General features: G+C 35.9%; 1 protein-coding gene across 3 annotated transcripts in view; it reads left to right on the forward strand.

The window, feature by feature from the left end:
• LOC127833644 (GTPase-activating protein skywalker-like) overlaps positions 1–22,304 on the forward strand; it is a 73,867-nt gene that overhangs the window by 17,822 nt on the left and 33,741 nt on the right. Inside the window, exons 3-10 of one of the 3 annotated variants that reach the window (XM_052359032.1) lie at positions 2,202–2,273; positions 3,216–3,345; positions 3,775–3,883; positions 4,640–4,741; positions 5,411–5,501; positions 6,634–6,752; positions 10,936–11,142; positions 14,887–14,985. In XM_052359032.1, the coding sequence (XP_052214992.1) occupies positions 2,202–2,273; positions 3,216–3,345; positions 3,775–3,883; positions 4,640–4,741; positions 5,411–5,501; positions 6,634–6,752; positions 10,936–11,142; positions 14,887–14,985 (929 nt within the window). The remainder of the gene's footprint in view (positions 1–2,201; positions 2,274–3,215; positions 3,346–3,774; positions 3,884–4,639; positions 4,742–5,410; positions 5,502–6,633; positions 6,753–10,935; positions 11,143–14,886; positions 14,986–22,304) is intronic. The other 2 variants (XM_052359033.1, XM_052359035.1) reach the window with 2 other exon arrangements.

Raw genomic sequence — 22,304 nt, forward strand, 5'->3', positions numbered from 1 at the left:
ACGAAAATTTCCTGAGCAATCTCACACTTGCTCCTCTCCACCTGTGGTATAAATGGGTACCTGCGAGGGAAATAAACACATTTTCTGTGGATGTATGCTGCGCGGAATGTAATCGGACGTTTAAATCCCAGTGATTGGGGAGTAAATGTCAAAGTCGATTGAAGATGAGTCTAGTTTAACCATGCATTTGCATTTACAATTTACTTTGGCAACAATTGCAATAAGCAGTGGGAGCCCTGAAATGCTCTGTCAAGTGCTGGATTTTGCTAATTGTGATCATTGTAAATATAGACATGTTTTAAAACAATGCTTCGTTCCTCATTGCACTAGCAGTGCTTTTGTTGTTTAATTTAGAGCTGCAAAAGAAAAAAAGTACTGTAAATAGTATAGATCTATATTTTTCCAAAATGGGACCTTACAATTCCCAATTGATGGTTTCATTTTTTCTTTAATTTTAATATTAATTAATCTCCTACCCAGCTCTATAAGTTGAACCTTAGGAAATAAAAAATTGATAAAAACTACACTTTTATTCTCAATTTTGAAGCATTTGTTAGCAAAACAGCTACAAAAACAATAATTTCAGTCAAAACACCGCAATTTTTCCCCATCCAAAGAGACCTTTTAATGCCCAATTCCAAAAATGGTGAAAAAATCACTGACTAGCATGTTGCTATTGTACATGTATCTTACAAAATCTTGTTAATCAGATAGAAAAGTCATTTAGTCTCCACAAATGTTTAAAAAAAAATTCTGTCTGGTAATAAAATTAATTATCACTTGCCTAAATCCTTATTTACTGGCCTATCAACAACAAATTGGTACTTACCGTATTCTGAATTATGTAACAGCCATGAGGGTCAGTATTCTAGATTTTATCCTTGGTCACACTGTCTATGTCAGAGTATTTTTTGCTCTTTTGGGAAAACTACCGAACCAGCTCAATAGGGAAAAATATGCGCGAAAAACCCTGAAATTGGGAAAATTCAAGTCGCGAAGTCTTCATATTGGTAAATTGGTGTATTCGATTTTTTTATCACAAATACTTTAAAATTGATAAATAAGTGGTTTCAAGTTGTCAATATAATATTTACTTTGGTTCAATCTATAGAGCTGCATACACATGTAGGGAAACTAATTTTTTTAATAAAAATATTTGTTTGTTTTTTTGGAATTCTTCAATTGGAAATTTTTTTACAGCAATTGGGAAATTTGTTTTTTCCAATTTGTGAAAGTTCTGCAGCGTTCTAGATAAGCTGCGTATTAGCGTAATATACGCATTAGAAATATCAAGATACTCTCAATTTATCATTTCCATGCGTACATTTAAGCAAGCCACTCTGGACTTACGCAAACGATGTAAATTCTCTGCGTATACCGTAAACAAAAATATAAACAGCTGATTGTCTTTCGCCAAAATATTAGACTGGTTATCGTAATAATAAGAGCTAATTTGTGCGTTGGATTGAAGAAATAGTTAGACAGTCGGTATGTTTACTCTGTTTCATCTACACGCATGGTAAATTAAGTATTGATTTTTTAACAGACAGTCAAGCGCTTATGTGTTTATTACGTTATATGAAGAGGTCAGCATGGCTTCTTCAAAGCCAAAACAAATTATTTCCCAAAGTATTATTGATTCTTTTTATACGGCAAAAGTTTTATCGAGTAAAAACATTGTACTTCCAATACTGAATGATTTAATTTCCTCTGTTTTCAAATAAAAAAGGACACACTTAAACGCTAATAAAACAACTGTTGAAAGATGGCAAAACAGTTGTCCGTGGCTCACAGTGGTGGAAGCCTATAAATTAAGGCAATTAAAAATTTAAAAAACAAAAAACACTTTAAGAAACCTACATGTACTTCTTTGAAGGAATACACATAGTTAATGGTTTATTGTGTTTAACATGATTAAAGTAGTGTGCCTGTACCGCGACTATATTCTTGTTTTACTTTTAGCAAATAACCCTTCAAGCAAGGCAAAATTTGACCATTTACCCCCATGCTTTGTAAAGTGGGGTTATTTACCCCCATGGGTAAAAAATTATCTATAACGCTGGTTCTGTTTTCTGGTACTTTCTACAGACGGAAAAAAATCACTGACTGCACAGGCTAATCTGGGACGACACTTAATCCACTTGCATTTAAACCTCTTTTCATGGAGCACAGCCATATTGTTTGTTACTCAATACTTTCAGAGGACCAGCCTGACATTCGGATTCCCGCATTCGTCGACCCCAAGCATGTGTACAGTTTCCACCTGAACAAAGGTAAGAACTTAATAAAATATACCATACAAATACAAATAATTTTGTTTTAAAAATTTCTTAAATACTAATTTAACTAAACATGTACCGGCTATAGCCTTCATCAGTAATATCACTATAAACATAAACATAGGAAGTGAAATCTACGCCGTACAATTACATAACGCAATCTGGCAGAAACTATATAAATATATCCAGGGCTCAACCTAAAATCAAATTTGAGGATGAATTTACTTCCTCCTCTGCTGAAATTAGGGAGAAGTGAGGCACCTTAAAGGAGAAGTGTTTAAAATTTAGTGTTTAATCAACTGTCACTTATTTTGTTCACTTCATTTTTGGTAAATTGTGGGAAATATTAATAAATATAAATAAACACACTTTAATGTTTTGTTTAACCCTACCGGTGAAACCGGAGGGGACTTATGGTTTGCGCTCTGTGTGTCAGTCAATCAGTCAGTCAGTCAGTCTGTCACACTTTTCTGGATCCTGCGATAACTTTAAAAGTTCATAATATTTTTTCATGAAACTTGAAACGTGGTTAGATGGCAATATGGAGATTATGCAGGTCATTTCATTTTGTTCCTACGTCAAAAATTCTGGTTGCTATGGCAACAAATATATAAATTAAAAAATTCTGACAATGGTGGAGTTTCACCGGTAGGGGACCATATTGCTTGACAATAATCTTGTTATAATTGTATTTAACTAAATTGTATTAATATATTATTTGTCAATTTGTGGCTCAAAGTAAATCCCATAAGGAGAAATCAGATCCGCTTTTTGTAATAAGAGGGAGAAGTTTATACATTAATGGAGGAGTTATCTCCCATGTCTCCCTCACAGCTTAGCCCTGATATATAATATTACATAATAATGGATGGATCAGTGTTGACACAAAAGCCTATTAGTAATTATATAAAACATTATTTTTTAATCTGAACACAGGTGGTATCCGCACGGCCCACAAGATCCTTTGTGTGGTAGAGCACATGTGCCCAGACATCATCAACAGCCCCCTGCTGTACTCCATCACGTGTCTGTTCCTGCACTTCATGGGAGCCTCACAGTGTTACAGGTTACATTATACTAAATAATCAAGTCATCTAAAAAAATGATCATATTTTACCAGAAGGCACTTTTTACAATTAGACTGTAGTTCTTGTTTAATCTTTTAGTGATATTACTAGGTTATGCATAAGTGTTCACTACAAAATTCCTGAATTTATGGTACAGTAAGAGACGATAGTAAAAATTAAACTGAGAAAGTTTACATTCCTCTCGAAAACTGCCAAAAAACAAAAAGTTGCATACACAATTGATTTTGATTTGTGTCGAGTTTTTTCTTGGTTTGTAGTTTTTTACATCTTTTTTCTTGCTTAAATCAATTTAGCTAAGAATGCCCTTCAAGAAAAGGTATGGTTATGTTGCATTTTATTTTCGTTTAAAGTTGTCACTCTTACATGGTCATATATAGGGAAAATATTTATATATTTTGCCCCTTCAGCTGTGTGTACGCTATGCTGCGAGACAGGGACTCCAAGTATTTGCCGACCACCAAGGTCTCGTTCGAGGCGTCCAAGTTGGTCATTCGTGACCTCGCCAAGAAGTATGCGGTAAGAGAAAGTTGAAGAGAATAAGCTTTATTTGTTATAATTAACTTTGAATCAAACATTAATCAACATTTTTAATCATTTAATCAAACATTTTTAAGGATATTTCAAAGATTTACAATCACTTCTAAGTCATTTATCCAAATTTTGAAAATACATGTAGTGTTATTAAATTGTAATCTGTTTGCCTTCTGGTGATGCCATATTTAATATAATTGCACTGTAAAGTGTTCATTGTATTTTAAAGCCTAGAAACTATCAAATATATTTTCATTGTAAGAAACCGGTCTCTAGTAAATGAAACCATCAATAGTGTTATAGGAACTTTATTATCATAACAATGAACTGTAACACATTTTAGCACCCCCTTATGAAAAATATCAGTGAGCAAAATCTTTCTATGTTCAAAATAAGTGTTTTTATTAAAAAAGATTATTTTTTCAGCAAGCCAAGACTAGGTGTCCCAATCTGTTTTCTGTGCACATGAAAGTATTATTTTAGATCACTGTGCCATAATGGATATGGTGTCCTCCTAGTGATTAAAGGTCATAAGCTCCATCCCCACTTGGAGAGCATTCTTCAGATCTTCGTTAAAGACACCAAGTACCGGTTCTACATGTGTAGGTCAAGGAAACATACTCAAGAGCATTTCATTAAGCCTGAGGCTTTTGATGCAATCAAGCTAAAACAAATAGGTTTAAACTAAAGTGTTATTGTACTTACTGACACATTTACAGATTTTTGTTTCTCCATTTACAGAAGTCTGGATACTCATACATGGTTCGAAATGTTGGAAACATCGATCAGGTGTTTGATTCTTGGTTGTGGTGGGTCTTTGAGGATCTTCCAATCACATATCTAGTAAGTGTGTCTCCTATCTAGTGTATGAGCTGTTCTCTGTGATAAGGTGCTTTAATGCATGTGCATGTCTGCGCAGGCTCATCAGGGACGCCACTTCGTTTTCATGATATGTTTCGTATTAAGAAAGTCTTTTATCTTCTTAGCAATATCCAGTTTAGGCGGAAAGTGTCATCCAAGATTAGCCTGTGCGGACAGCACAGGCTCATCTGGGACATCACTTAACCCACATACATTAAACCCCATTTTTACAAAAGGTTGCTGATATGTATCTCATATATCCTAAGTCTATTGCATATCTAAGTTTGCCACATTTGTGTTAAGGCTGTTGCATCAAGTTAGTCTGTCAAATATAAAATAAGTGTGCTACATCAGTCTAAACTGGATTTTCTCTAACAAGAGACTTGCTTTGAATGAAAAATTCAATGAAGTGGACATTGTTGTCCCTGATTAGCCTGTTTGGACTGCACAGGCTAGTCAGAGACGACAACACCCATGGCATATGATGCATTAGGCCCTATTTTTCTCAGAACGAGACTTAAATAATGTCATGTATGGGCATCGCCATGATGTTGGTTAAATGGGTAGTTTAACAACAATAAAACCTAGTTCATTGTCTACAGTGAAGTCTTTGAGTTTGTGTACATATGAATGATCTGATATTTGTTACAGGTCCACATTGTTGATTGCTACCTTCACGAAGGAATCAAAGTCATATACAGGGTGGTTCTTTCTATCATCATACACTTCTATAAACATTCAGGTAAACACTAGAGTAGTTTAGTTTTAGTTTAGTTTAAGCCTATTTACTTAATAGCTCGATTGCATTGAAAGCCTTAGGCTTATTGAAACGCTCTCGAGTCCTTTGTCTGGGATTAGAACCAGTACTTGGTGTCTTTTGGGGAGATGGATGGAACGCTCCCAGTGGGGTTTGAACCAGTGACCTCCTGGTCCCAGTGGGGTTTGAACCAGTGACCTCCTGGTTGCTAGGCAAACACCATATCCTCTATGCCATGGCGACCTTTTTAGGATAATTTCTACCATTTGATTTCAACAAGTCAAACAAGGTCTTGTTGTTTAGTAAGCAAATTAGTGGTTCCTGACCAGGCTTTGTAAATGCGAAGGCTGGTCTGGGGCTACATGTGCTGCATTATGGTATTAGACCCATTTTTCCATGACACCGCTCACATCATACATGTGAGTGTTTTGCTTGCAATTTTCGCTTCCTTAAATGATATGGGCCGTACTCTATGAAAAGGGGGTTTAATGCATGTGTGTAAAGTGTTGTCCCAGATTAGCCTGTGCAGTCCGGGGCCCGTATTCACCAAACAATTCTTAGACTTAAGTCGTAAGAATAAAGAACATTCTTTAAATAAGAATACTCAAGAATTTCTTTAATTTTGAGTCAAACGTGGTATTAACCAACTCTATCTACATCATTATTCTTATAGAACATTTTGTGATGACATTATCACCAGTGTAAGCTTGCAAACATTCAAACACTGAACACATATTTCTTGGTTCCAAGTATATTGTTTATTCTTAAGTCTAAGAATGGTTTGGTGAATACGGGTCCGGTTAGGCTAATCAGGGACGAAACTTTCCACTTTTATGATATTTTTTGTGTAAAGAATGTCTCTTCTTAGCAAAAATTAAATTAAGGCGGAAAGTGTCTTCCCTTGTTAGCCTGTGCAGACTGCACTGGCTAATCTTGGACAATACTTTACGAACATGCTTGAAACCCCCTTTTCACAGAGGGTGACCCATATCATATTGTTAATGTAATGCCTGATGAGGACTTTTTATTGAATATCATAAACATAACCTGGAAGAGTTGTTTTCAAATATAGCAAAAACATTTCATGACACATGATAAGACTGCTTTATTTTCGCAGGCGATGATAATTGTTTTGCAGGTAAGAGGTCTGGTCAGCGACTGGAAGGCAGCACAGTTGTACACAGCCTTCGAGAATTCTGTAGAGACATGCCCGTCAGAATAGACAAGCTACTCAAGGTAGATATAAACCATTTGAGCCAGGCTGAGGGAAAATGAGATTAAATGCATATGCATAGTGTGTTGTCCCATATGAGCCTGTGCAGTCTGCACAGGCTATGACACTTACCGCTTTAATGGTGTTTTTTGTCTGAAGGAAGTCTCTTTTTAACTAAAATCCAGTTGAGGCTTAAAGTTTTGTCCCTAGTAAGCTGTTGGGACTGCACAGGCTAATCTTGGAGTACACTTTATGCACATGCATTAAGCCCTGTTTTCCCAGAGCAAGGCTCAAATAAAATTGTCATATTGACCTTATAAACCCTTCACCACTTAGATATGTGTTTTCACACATTTGTAGTCTCTTAGAAAGTTACATTTAATTAAAGACCTTTCTTACTAAATTAAAGTTTTTAAGACTTAATTTTCAACCCTTAGTTACTGATGAGCAACAAACAGCATAAAACCAGAAACTATGTTTGCACATAGCCATTTTTACTTTGCTCCTGGGAGGGAAAGGGATAAAATGCCCACAGGCATAAATTATGCAACGCAAATTCAGGAAAAGCAAAGAGAGTTATGTTAGGGTGAGAAAATTCCTGTTTGTACAGAAATAATTTGGGTGTACTTGCATGACAAAACAAATCTTTGTGTGAATATCATCAATTTTAGGTGAATAAATTAATTGAATTTTTAATGAAAAACTAGTTCCCACTTGTGGCTTATTTTTCTAATAGATACCTTATATTTTGACTCCCCTTAGTTGAACATAACATATATAATGCAGAAATGAGATATCTCCTCTTTTTTGCGGATTATCTCCCTTTCAATATCAAAATAATTGATCAAATAGTTATCAACTTTGCTGTATCTATATCGTTGTTTTTATGCTCCCAGTAGGGTGGCATATAGCAGTTGAACTGTCCGTCAGTCTGTCTGTCTGTCTGTCTGTCCGTCCGTCTGAAAACTTTAACATTGGCCATTACTTTTGCAATTTTGAAGATAGCAACTTGATATTTCGCATGCATTTATATCTCATGAAGCTGCAGATTTTGAGGGATGAAAGGTCAAGGTCATCCTTCAAGGTCAAAAGTCAAAAAATACAATCCAAGGGAAGTAATAAGCTTTAAAAGAGAGATAATTTCTAATTCTGCCAAATGATACATTGAAATTTTATTTCAAAGCGGCGCAATAGGGGGCATTGTGTTTTTTACAAACACATCTCTTGTTTTCTCTGTTATGGGATTGGGTCCAGGTCACTTTGGATTGGGAAAAATTGCGGAGTTTTGACCAAAATTGTGAAATTAGTATTGTTGCTTTTTTGCTTACAAATGCTTCAAAAATTAAAATAAAAGTGTTTTAAATATTATATTAAATTAATGTAACTTGGATAGCTGGTAGTGTTTTTTCCAGGAGGGCAAATTGGCATGGCGCATTACTTTCAAAAAAGGCATTTTAACGTGCTTTCAAAAAAGGCATTTTAACGTGCAGTTTAGGCAAAAAAGGGCAAAAACGTTTCGTGAATAGATGGTTTTGGGAGTAACATGTAATCGCATCAGAGGCAGTTGTGGAAAAAACATAAAAACATTAACAAGCACATTTAATGCTAATTAATGTATTTACCTTATTTTTATTTTTATTAATATATTTACCTTGCAATGTCCATTTAAGTTCCATGCTGTTTCAAGAAACTGTACTGCAAGCCAAACATAATAAAGCAATATAAATTATGCTTATGAATCTGATTATACAAAGATCCACTAACATTTAAATGAAACCATGTTTGTCTTATCCCATTTTCTAACTTAAATCTTGTCAGATGATTTGACTTTGCGAGTAAACTGAACGCTAACAATTTGCATACTCTCGTTTCTGTAACATACATCCGCTGAGCAGATAACTAATAACTATGTTGTTTGTATCTGAAACCTTTTTATGCATCGTTGATTATCACAGACAGCTCATTAATCCCTTCTAAATGTATGATCACCATATTTAATTTGATCGTTATTTACCATTTTTGCCAAGAGTCTCAATTTATTTTCTGTATAATCAGCCATCTGGTTAAAATGATGTAAGCGACACGTGCGCTTAGCAACGTAAAATTGTTTAATATGTCCGCCTAATACGCGAATCGCATTTTGTTTAATTAGTATACGTTACAGTAGTTGTTTCAATAATTATCTTAAAGACAGTAACGATAAAGATATAAATTGTTTGTGTTTTTTAGCTCACCTGAGCACAATGTGCTCATGGTGAGCTTTTATGATCGCCTTTTGCCCGTCGTCCGTTGTCCGTCGTCCGTCGTGCAACGTCAACATTTGCCTTGTTCACTCTCTAGAGGCCACATTTATTGTCCAATCTTCATGAAATTTGGTCAGAAGATTGGTTTCAATGATATCTTGGATGAGTTTGAAAATGGTGACGTTTGCTTGAAAAACATGGCTGCCAAGGGGCGGGGCATTTTTCCTTATATGGCTATATATGGCTATAGCAAAATCTTGTTAACACTCTAGAGGCCACATTTATTGTCCGATCGTCATAAAACTTGTACAGAAGATTCATCCCAATAAAATCTTGGATGAGTTCGAAAATGATGTCGGTTGATTGAAAAACATGGCCGCCAGGGGGCGGGGCATTTTTCCTTATATGGCTATAGTAAAACCTTGTTAACACTCTAGAGGCCACATTTATTGTCCAATCTTGATGAAATTTGGTCAGAAGATTTGTCTTAATGATATCTTCGATGAGTTCGAAAATGGTTACGTTTGCTTGAAAAACATGGCCGCCAAGGGGCGGGGCATTTTTCCTTATATGGCTTTATAAGGCTATAGGAAAATCTTGTTAACACTCTAGAGGCCACATTTATTGTCGGATCTTCATGAAATTCGGTCAGAAGATTCATCCTAATAATATCTTGGAAGAGTTAAAAAATGATGCCGGTTGGTTGAAAAACATGGCCACCACGGGGGCGGGGCTATTTTCCTTATATGGCTATAGTAAAACCTTGTTAACACTCTAGAGGTCACATTTATTTTCCGATCATCATGAAACTTGGTCAGAAGATTTGTCCCAATGCTATCTTGGATGAGTTCGAAAATGGTTTTGGTTGCTTTAAAAACATGGCCACCAGGGGGTGGGACATTTTTCCTTATATGGCTATAAATGGCTATAGTAAAACCTTGTTAACACTCTAGAGGCCACATTTATTGTCCAATCTTCATGAAATTTGGTCTGAAGATTGGTCTCAATGATATCTTGGATGAGTGTGAAAATAAGTTTGTTTGCTTGAAAAAAATGGCTTCCAAGGGGCGGGGCATTTTTCCTTATATGGCTATAGTAAAATCTTGTTTACACTCTAGAGGCCACATTTATTGTCCGATCTTCATGAAACTTGGTCAGAAGATTCATCCTGATTATATCTTGGACGAGTTCAAAAATGATGCCGGTTGGTTGAAAAACATGGCTGCCAGGGGGCGGGGCATTTTTCCTTATATGGCTATAGTAAAACCTTGTTAACACTCTAGAGGCCACATTTATTTTCCGATCTTCGTATAACTTGGTCAGAAGATTTATCCCAATAATATCTTGTTATCTCAGGTGAGCGACTTTGGGCCTTTCAGGCCCTCTTGTTTAATTTGATTACGCTAAAAATATATGTTTTGATTTAACTTAATTTTGCATAAAAAGCACAATTTCCACGAGGATAACATTGATGTTTTCATCAAAAGTTTCAGAAGTAACTGTCCACGATTTTATCGTGGAGGAGTACACATTACGGACCGATTAGTGTGCTTGGTATAATAAAGCCACTGAAATTATCGATTGATAGAGAAGGGTCATTCACGCATGACTTATTAACAACCGCGCGAATCTTGGCTGCCTTGGGGCAATACTCTGATTCTAATCGGCTTAGAAGTTTGGTTAAGGAGCAATTAAGATATTATCAATGAGGGCGTGTGGCGGCTTTTGCCTTTGCAAGGGCAAAGTGGCGATTGAGAAAAGCAACGTGGCACAGCGCAAGGCAAGAAGGGCCTAGGAAAAAAACTAGCTGAATGGGAGTTGAACTAAATGACTGATTGTTGAAATCTAAAAAAAAATAAAATAATTAATATAAACCTTCAATTGGGAATTTTGACACCCCTGTTAATAAATAAATGATATTGTTACAACTTCGTTTAACCCGAATATGGTTTCTTCTACGTAGGCTGGCTTTTCTTTGCGCGGCTTCAGTCGCAAGGAAATCAAGCGTCTGCAAATCAAGCATGAGATGTACATTACGAGTACCAAGAACATCTCCGCGCTACAGGACGCCCTTCAGGAGAAACCGCTTGGCAGCCTGCCAATGTCACGGTCATTCAGTGGCCCAATGGTCCTGCAGAGTTTTCCCTCGAACATGGTCACATCTGATATGGTAGGCTCTTATTATACTTTTTATAGTGCACTTAATCTGCTTTTTTTTGCATGGTTTTAGGAAAACTTTGCCTAATGCTTGTGTGTTAAGCATTGTTCCAGATAAGCCTGTGCAGTGCACAGGCTAACCAGGGATGACTCTTTTTGCTGTAACAACATATTCATTTCTAAGAGACTTCCTTGAAATGAAAAATACTTTAAAATCAGAGACATTTGCACCCGTTTTGCGGTGCTCTTGTTGGGGGAAGTGATGTTAATATGGACATTAAAGAGAATATTGTAGTGACATTTAATTTATTTTAAATGTCCGAAAAATTTGATTCAAAATACGTATCTAAGTGGTAAAGGGATAAAATTACGCTTTCAAGTGGTCAATGGTTAAAAATACGTTTCTAAGTGGTAAAGGGTTAAAAATACGCATCTAAGTGGTAAAGGGTTAAAAATATGTTTCTTTGCGGTAAAGGGCTAAAAATGTGTATCTAAGTGGTAAAGGGTTAAAAATAAGTTTCTGAGTGGTAAAGGGTTAGAAGTATGTTTCAAAGTGGTAAAGGGTGAAAAATACGTATCTAAGACGGTGATAAATGGTTCAAAATACATTTCTAAGTGGTAAAGGGTTAAACATATTTATCTAAGTGGTAAATGGTTAAAAATTTGCATCAAAGTGGTAATGGGCTAAAAATGGTAATTGTACATTGTTTACCTGATTGCAGTGTTTTCTTTTCCCTGTGGGTTTCTTGTTAAAACATGTGACTTCTCTTTGAGTTTTGCTCTGCATGTCAGTGGTCATAGTTGGATGACAAACATAGAGGATATTTGTTGGATTTGGTGGAATATCGATTTTAATTAAGGAGTGATCATAAAAAATGAAATTGCCACAAGAGGCGCAGTCACAAGTAAATTTTTTTCTATGATTACTAGTGTATTAAAATTGATATTCTACCAAATCCAACAAATTGTCTTTTTATTTTAAGCTTGCAAATGATTTTATTTGTATTGTTGCCATTCCAGACAATTTAATTTCCCTTCTGGCGCCCCGAAATGTTATTACATGTATGTTCAAGGGAAGCTTATCTGCATGTATATCTTTAAATTATCATTCAATGCAGAGTTATCGTCCTTGGTATCTTTGGGGGTCACAATGGGGAAACCAAAGATTTTTTTTAAATACTTCCAGTCAAACAATGAGGATTATCTATACTTTTCACTGTTATTGTCACTGTTTGAAACAGTGAAATATCAGTTTTAAGTCACTGATATATCTCTATAAATCATAAAAAAGCATAAAATAAAGATGGTAAATATATTTATGCCCCCTTCGAAGAAGAGGGGGTATATTGCTTTGCTCATGTCGGTCTGTCGGTCGGTCTGTAGGTCCGTCCACCAGGTGGTTGTCAGACAATAACTCAAGAACGCTTGGGCCTAGGATCATGAAACTTCATAGGTACATTGATCATGACTCGCAGATGACCCCTATTGATTTTGAGGTCACTAGGTCAAAGGTCAAGGTCACGGTGACCCGAAATAGTAAAATGGTTTCTGGATGATAACTCAAGAACGCTTAGGCCTAGGATCATGAAACTTGATAGGTAGATTGATCAGGACTCGCAGATGACCCCTATTGATTTTCAGGTCACTAGGTCAAAGGTCAATGTCACAGTGACCCGAAATAGTAAAATGGTTTCTGGATGATAACTCAAGAACGTTTAGGCCTAGGATCATGAAACTTGATAGGTAGATTGATCAGGACTCGCAGATGACCCCTATTGATTTTCAGGTCACTAGGTCAAAGGTCAAGGTCACGATGACCCGAAATAGTAAAATGGTTTCCGGATGATAACTGAAGAACGCTTATTCCTAGGATCATGAAACTTGATAGGTAGAATGATCATGACTCGCAGATGACCCCTATCGATTTTCAGGTCAATAGGTCAAAGGTCAAGGTCACGGTGACCCGAAATAGTAAAATGGTGTCCGGATGATAACTCAAGAATGCCTATGGCTAGGATCATGAAACTTCATAGGTACATTGATCATGACTGGCAGATGACCCCTATTGATTTTCAGGTCACTAGGTCAAAGGTCAAGGTCACAGTGACAAAAACATATTCACACAATGGGTCTCACTACAACGGAGAGCCCATATGGGGGGCATGCATGTTTAACAAACAGCCCTTGTTTGAATTACCTTTAAACTGAATGCACTTGACAGGGGAACATAATCACTGTTTAAACTGGAAATGAGATTTTGATTGTAGTATTTAATAAACAAATGTTCCTCACTCTGTGAAAAAGGGGCTCAATTCATGTGCTTTAAGTGTCGTCCCATATAAGCCTGTGCAGTCCACACAGGCCAATCAGGGACGACACTTTCCGCCTAAACTGGATTTTTGCTAAGAATATACTTTTTTTCACCAAAAATACCATAAAAGCAGAAAGCATTGTCCCTGATTAGCCTGTGAGGACTGCACAGGCTAATCTGGGACAATTATTTACGCACATGCATAAACCCCTTTTCAAAGAAAGATGCTCAAATATAAACAGTCTGTGGTGCTACCACAAAATTTGATGGCTTGAACTCGCCGCTGTTGCTTGTTTAAGTTGGAGAATTAAAAAAAAAGTTATGATCTAGTATCTGTATTATTTCTTGGAATATTCAGACCAGTCTATTTTAGGACGTTGTATTTTTTAATGCTAGAAAATTGGATTATTTCTCATATGATATTGGTGAATTTAACATATTTCTTTCAAGTGAAGGGTAAACATGATTGATAAATGGACATGAAAAATCATTAATTTAATGTAATATGAGTTTCTGTTCATTTGTAACATATATTACATTTGTGAACAAACTAAAAATGCTTTACAATACATTTGTGGCGGATTTTTCCCCTAAACCTTTGTTGTATTTGAAATTTGTTGCTCTTAGAAAACAAAAAAAGTTTTATGGTGAGTTCATAAAATGATCTGAAATTATTTGATGGAAGCTTGCATTCTATATTAACAGATATATAATGCGTATATCAATACAATGTTTTTTATGCCCCCGGTAGGGTCACTGCATATAGCATTTGAACTGTCTGTCTGTCCGAAAACTTTAACATTGGCCATAACTTTTGCAATATTGGAGATAGCAACTTGATATTTGGCATCCATGTGTATCTCATGGAGCTGCACATTTTGAGTGGTGAAAGGTCAAGGTCATCCTTCAAGGTCAAAGGTAAAAAAAAATCCAAGTGAAGTGACAAGCTTTAAAGGGAGATAATGTCTATCATTTGGCAGGTACTGATCATTGTTACAAGGGAAGTAATATTTTTTAAAGGGATTTAATCAAAAACAAAAATAAATCAATCAAAGCGACGCAGTAGGGGGCGTTGTGTTTCTGACAAACACATCTCTTGTTCTTATTTTTTTTATTTTAATTTTTAATGCTTGCTAATTTTTAAATGGTTATTTAATCTTCTCAAAAATGCTACTGTTTAAATGTTTGTTTTTTAATTTAAAATTAAATTAGGCTTATTTTTAAATGGTAATTTAATTTTCACAAAAATGCTAATTATTTAATAGTTATATCTTGTTCACCTAAACGCTTGCCGGTAATTTTGAAACAGTTATTTAATGTTCACACAAATGTATATGTTGAAACAGTCATTTAATGTTCACAAAAATGCTATTTTTTAAATGTTGTAAACAGTTATTTAATGTTCTCAAAAATGCTAATTATTAAATGGTTTTTAATGTTCACAAGCATTCGAAGGAGCTGAAACGCACATATTCTGCCGGTGCCATGAGTCCATTGCCCAGCTTTCCTCAAGTCAATTACTCGTCCCTGTTAGACAGGGCCAGTGTGAGTTATCTCTCCTGTTTGTTGTACTTCTGTTGTCACAGAGTAACCCCCCTTTGAGTTTTGTTTGATTTGGTTAAGGATATTCACTACTGTTGTCACAGAGTAATCTCCTTTGAGTTTTGTTTGATTTTGTTAAGGCTTTTAACGACACGCTTACTCTCCAGTTTCCTCAGTATATACATGTTTATGTATAATATGGTATCTATTGTTCTGTTAAGGTTTTTTAGGCTAAATTTATGTTGTTAACAATTTGTTTGGTATTTAATGAGAGCTTTTGAATTAATTTACAATGTTATTCTGTGTTTATTAACAGGGGTCCTTTGTGTTATTTTTGTCTCAAGGGAAAAACATAATTTTGATTTACAAATATCTTTGTGGACATCTTCAAAATCAAACACACAACATACTATGACAGGTTTTGCTTTTCTCTTTTACTTATACTTTTTTCAGTCATTTGGCCCAATGATATCTCGATCGAGTTCGAAACTGGGTCATGCTGGGTCAAAAACTAGGTCACTAGGTAAAAAAAAAAAAGAAAACCTTGTAAACACTGTAGAAGTCAAATTTCATGCCCAATCTTCATGTAACTTTGTCAAAATGTTTGTCTTAATGATATGTTGGTTGAGTTCAAAAGTGGTTCCAGTCCGTTGAAAAACATGGCCGCCAGTGGGCGGGTCAATTTTCCTTATTTGGCTATAGAGAAACCTTGTAAACACTCTAGAGGCCACATTTCTTGTCCGATCTTCATGAAACTTGGTCAGAAGATTTGTCCCAATGATAGCTCAATCAAGTTCAAAATTGGGTCATGCTGAGTCAAAAACTAGGTCAAAAAAAGAAAAACCTTGTAAACACTGTAGAAGTCACATTTCATGCCCAATCTTCATGTAACTATGTCAAAATGTTTGTCTTAATGATATGTTGGTCTAGTTCAAAAGTGGTTCGGGTCCGTTGAAAAACATGGCCGCCAGTGGGTGGGGCAGTTTTCTTATTTTGGCTATAGAGAAACCTTGTTAACACTCTAGAGGCCACATTTCTTGTCATATCATCATGAAACTTGGTCAGAAGATTTGTCCCAATGATACCTCAATCGAGTTCGAAACTGGGTCTTTCTGGGTCAAAAACTAGGTCACTATGTCAAAAAAAATAGAAACCTTGTAAACACAGTGTAGAAGTCACAATTTATGCCCAATCTTCATGTTACTTTGTCAAACTGTTTGTCTTAATGATTTTTTGGTTGAGTTCAAAAGTCGTTCTGGTCCGTTGAAAAACATGGCCACCAGTGGGTGGGGCAGTTTTCCTTATTTGGCTATAGAGAAACCTTGTAAACACTCTAGAGGCCGCATGTCTTGTCCAATCTTCATGAAACTTGGTCAGAAGATTTGTCCCAATGATACTTGATCGAGTTCGAAACTTGGTCATGCTGGGTCAAAAACTAGGTCACTAGATCAAAAAAAAAGAAAAACCTTGTAAACACTGTAGAAGTCACATTTCATGCCCAATCTTCATGTAACTTTGTCAAAATGCTTGTCTTAATGATATGTTGGTTGAGTTCAAAAAGGTGAGCGAACTAGGGCCCTCTTGTTACTATTTTGTAAACGTTGTCAAATTGCAAATATTGTGAGAAAATTTTGTGGGTAAAAGTAATAATTGGTGAACAATAGACCTGGAATCACACAAATTGTAAAAAAATAAAATAATTTTAATCTTTTGTAAAATATGCATGTATATTTATGCGGTGAATATTATTATTGTCGTTCAAATTCACACATGATATGATATTGTTGTAAATCCTTGTGTTTTAATTACATAATATGTTTTCTACAACATATATGTTTCAGAGATATTGTTGCTAAAAAAACAACATAAAAAGTTGGAATATGTCTGGTTTTTATCATTTTAAGTAAAATATGGCATGAAGTTAAACTATTTTTATAGTAGCTCCATTTTATGGAAAGCCTTAGATATAGTGTGACATGTCAAAACTATTTCTTGGGTGAGTGTGTGTGTTTTTGTGTCAAATTTGAGGCTGACATTTGGCAGCTGTGATTGTCATTGTCAAAATTTAGTTATATTATTCCCTTATGAATGCTGTAAATTCATCATTTGAAGGATTCAAAAGAAAAAATAAAAATAAATAAAATACTTCAACTTTTTAAATATAAATCTCAACATTAAGATAATGAGCCTTTCCACTTGAATTAGATGAATCTTTGTAAATATACTATGGAAAACACTTATTTTCAATTTTAAACTATTTGTTAGCAAAAAAACAAACCATCATTTTTTCCCCCAATTTAAGTCAAAATGACAATTATTTCCCCAATCCAATGAGCCTGTCTTTATTTCCAAAATTGAGAAAATAAACACTGTGTCTACTGGTTGCAGTGGTGTAGTGGATATGGTGTCCGCCTAGCGACCAGGAGGACACGGGTTTGATCCCCACAGTGGGAGCGGTCTTCAGATCTAGTTTAAGTCCCAGGAAACTGACTCGAGAGTGGTAACTTTCAAATAAGCCAAAGGCTTTTGATTCAATTGATCTAAAATAAATAGGTTTAAACTAAAAACCCTGAGTAGATTGAATACTTACAAGCTTGAGTGAAGATCCTGAGAACACATCAGACACCATCTTGAATCTTTTAATAATGGTCAATATATCTTCATTATATGCAATAATTGAATCACATCTGGGAAAATGGGTATAGTGCATATGAGTAAAGTGTCATCTTAGATTAGCCTGTGCAGTGTGCACCGGCTAATCTGGGACAACACTTTCCTCTTGTATTGTCTTTATGTTTAAAGAAAGTCTTTTTAGCGAAAATCAAGTTAAGGCGGAAAGTGTCTTCGCTGATTAACTTGTGCGGAGTGGACAGGCTTATCTGGGACGACGTTTTATGCACATGCATTACACCCGATTTGTATGCCCCGAAGGAGGGCATATAGTGAGCGCACTGTCCGTCCATCCGTCTGTCTGTTCGTCACATTTTGCGTTTAGGTTTCGAAAAATGTTCATAACTTTTATGTCGCTTCAGATGTAACCTTCATATTTGGTATGCATGTGTATATGGACAAGTCCTTTCCATACGCACAACAATTTTGACCCTGTGACCTTCACCTTGAACTTAAGGTGCGCGTTCAGGTTTCGAAATCTGTGTTTAGGTTTCGAAAAATGCTCATTAAACTTCTATCAAAGCGTTTATAGGGGGCATATGTCATCCTTTGGTGACAGCTCTTGTTTTTGATCAAAGAGGTCATAATTGCATTTGGTTCACATCATAGCTGGCAGGTCCATATTCAGAGCTTGTATGTCTTGAAATTTGACATTGATGATACCAGGAGGTGTCAAAAGCAATTTTGTTTAAGGAAATGAATAATTATGTTTAATGTTTAATTAATGAAATGTGACCAAGGGGAAACTAAATCAACATCTTACAGCACTTAGGGGCAAGGCTGAGCATTCAGTAAATTTGTATAAAGATGTATACACTTAATCAAAGGTGTTGACATTTTATGACCATTTAATAATTATAAGAATATCACTTAAATTAAAAAACACGGGATACATACCAGCCAATAAATAATTGATGATATTTAACAAAAAATAATGAAAATTACTATTTTTATGACAAATGCTGCTGCTAAAATAACAACAAAAATTACAACAAAAACAACAACAGCAACAACAACAACTACTATTACTACTAACTACTACTACTACTACTACTACTTCTACTACTACTGCTACTGCTTCTACTACTACAACTTCTACTACTACTACTATTACTACTACTACTACTACTACTACTACTACTACTACTACTACTACTACTACTACTACTACTACTACTACTACTACTACTACTACTACTACTACTACTACTACTACTACTACTACTACTACTACTAACTACTAATACTACTACTACTACTTCTACTAGTACTACTACTACTACTGCTACTACTACTACTACTACTACTACTACTACTACTACTACTACTACTACTACTACTACTACTACTACTACTACTACTACTACTACTACTACTTCTACTGCTACTGCTACTGCTACTACTACTACTACTACTACTATACTACTACTACTACTACTACTACTACAACTACTAATACTTCTACTACTTCTTCTACTACTACTACTACTAATACTACTACTACTACTACTTCTACTACTACTACTACTACTACTACTACTACTGCTACTGCTACTGCTACTGCTACTGCTACTACTACTACTTCTACTACTACTACTTCTACTACTACTACTACTACTACTACTACTACTACTACTACTACTACTACTACTACTACTACTACTACAACAACAACTACTACTACAGCTACTGTAGTACTTAACCAATACTTATACTTCTACCACCAACACTATCACTTTTACCATTTAATCTATAATTTCATTATTTTTGTTAATATTTACTGGTTATTATCAAATTACAAAAATTACCAAACAATACTGAGTGTACATTAGGAATCACTCTGAATGCAATATTTGTGCTTATCCCTTACCACTTAGAAGCAAAGTGAAAATGGCAGTGTGCAAACAGCATAAAACCAGAACAACCTGCGAGTAACCCGCAAGCCTGCGAGTAACTCGCAGTCTGTTCAGGTTTTATGCTGTTTGCTGCTCATCTGTATCTACATGTAAGGCTTGGAGTTGAAAGCTTAAAAACTTGAATCTAGTAAGAAAGGTCTTATACATGTATTCAATTTAACTTCCCAAGGAACTACAAATGAGTGAAAATACATATCTAAGGTGTAAAGTCAGGGCCCTCAATCTATCAAATCTATCGGCAGTCCCCCACCTAAAAAGTATACTTTTTTCCCCTTTTGGGGGGAAAAACTCCCCCTAAAAAAAATAATTATTTTTTGTTTTGTTTTTAATAGAAAGATGTGTCTCATGATTATTATATCTCAATTCTATTTCAATTTAATCGTTTCAAACATACAAAATTATGAAAAAATGCAATGAATATAGTGCGAACATGTACAAATGAAATATTGAGAGAGTAAGTAAAAAAATCCCCCAAAAAGGGAAATGCCGCAAAAATTCCCCCTCCTAAGGGCTGCGGACCCCTTCCCCCAAAGTAGTGTGAGGGCCCTGAAAGTGTTAAACACATGTCTAAAGTCCACGTGTATTAGCTGGTGAATGATCCAATTTACAAGTGTAATGACCTGACAGCTGTATGATTTGTATCATTTTACACTTGTTCTCAGTTTAGTTTATATATTTATATTAAATTTACATTTTCGTGCGTGATGTTTGTAATGTGATACCTATGTAAATATGGGAAAGACCTTGTTAGATACCAATTTTGAATATAAGCTGTTGTTATTAAGATATATTTAGTAACACTAAATCATGAATTTGCACAATTTGTGGTTTGTATTTGTGTCACATGACCCTGTACAGTGTGAATGCAATACTATTTCCAGATTTATCTTGTCCACACTTGCTTGTTGATTTGTAAATAATAACAGAAACAAAGTTTTAGCAAGATAAATCAGGGAATGGGCTTACATTTTATGTCAAAAGTAGGTGTGGTGACATAAAAACAACACATCATGTATTTATGAGGCCTGTTGTTCAATGTGGTTATAACACCAACATAGTGGTTTCAGGCTGTCAACAAAACACATGAGTTTTTCTTGTGTGTTTTTGTTTACCAAATTATACCCTGTAATCATATGTCTGTTTTAACATGTATTTTCCAGTGTTTTTTATTTTACCCTTTCCCCCCTAAGAAGCAAAGGGAAAATGGCTTTTGAAACCAGCATAAAACTAAAACAGCCTGTGAGTAACTTGCAGTCTATTCAGGTTTTATGCTGTTTGCTGCTGATCAGTAACTAAGGGTTGGAAATGAAGCCTTTAAAACTTGACTTTAGTAAAAAAAGGTCTTTAATTAAATATACCTTTCTTAGGGACTACGAATGCGTCAATATACGTATCTAGGTGGTAAAGGGTTAAAGGCTTATGTTGTTGTTGTTTTTCTCGAACCTCGATCTGGAAAATCAGGGTTTAATGCAATTGGGTGTAAAGTATGTTCACATATTAGCTAGTGCAGTCCACACCGTGGCTAAGCAGGGACAAAACTTTCCACCTAGAATGGATTTTCGTTTAGAGGAGACATATTTCAAATGAAATTTTGTGTACAACTGGAAAGTGTCATCCCTGATTAGCCTGTGCTTTCTTCACACATACCTGATTAGCCTGTGCATTCTGCACACATCCCTGATTTGCCTGTGCATTCTGCACACATCCCTGATTAGCCTGTGCATTCTGCACACATCCCTGATTAGCCAGTGCATTCTGCACACATCCCTGATTAGCCTGTGCATTCTGCACACATCCCTGATTAGCCTGTGCATTCTGCACACATCCCTGATTAGCCTGTGCATTCTGCACACATCCCTGATTTGCCTGTGCATTCTGCACACATCCCTGATTAGCCTGTGCATTCTGCACACATCCCTGATTAGCCAGTGCATTCTGCACACATCCCTGATTAGCCTGTGCATTCTGCACACATCCCTGATTAGCCTGTGCATTCTGCACAAGCTTAGCCTGCTATGATACTTTATGCACTTACATGTAGCCCGGTAAACCTGCTATGATACTTTATGCACTTACATGTAGCCCGGTTAGCCTGCTATGATACTTTATGCACTTACATGTGGCCCGGTTAGCCTGCTATGATACTTTATGCACTTACATGTGGCCCGGTTAGTCTGCTATGATACTTTATGCACTTACATGTAGCCCGGTTAGCCTGCTACGATACTTTATGCACTTACATGTGGCCCGGTTAGCCTGCTATGATACTTTATGCACTTACATGTAGCCCAGTTAGCCTGCTACGATACTTTATGCACTTACATGTAGCCCGGTTAGCCTGCTATGATACTTTATGCACTTACATGTGGCCAGGTTAGCCTGCTATGATACTTAATGCACTTACATGTAGCCCGGTTAGCCTGCTATGATACTTAATGCACTTACATGTAGCCCGGTTAGCCTGCTATGATACTTTATGCACTTACATGTAGCCCGGTTAGCCTGCTATGATACTTTATGCACTTTCATGTGGCCCGGTTAGCCTGCTACGATACTTTATGCACTTACATGTAGCCCGGTTAGTCTGCTATGATACTTTATGCACTTACATGTGGCCCGGATAGCCTGCTATGATACTTTATGCACTTACATGTAGCCCGGTTAGCCTGCTACGATACTTTATGCACTTACATGTAGCCCGGTTAGCCTGCTATGATACTTTATGCACTTACATGT

Source organism: Dreissena polymorpha, chromosome 6 (genome assembly GCF_020536995.1).
Source record: "Dreissena polymorpha isolate Duluth1 chromosome 6, UMN_Dpol_1.0, whole genome shotgun sequence".
Taxonomy (NCBI): domain Eukaryota; kingdom Metazoa; phylum Mollusca; class Bivalvia; order Myida; family Dreissenidae; genus Dreissena; species Dreissena polymorpha.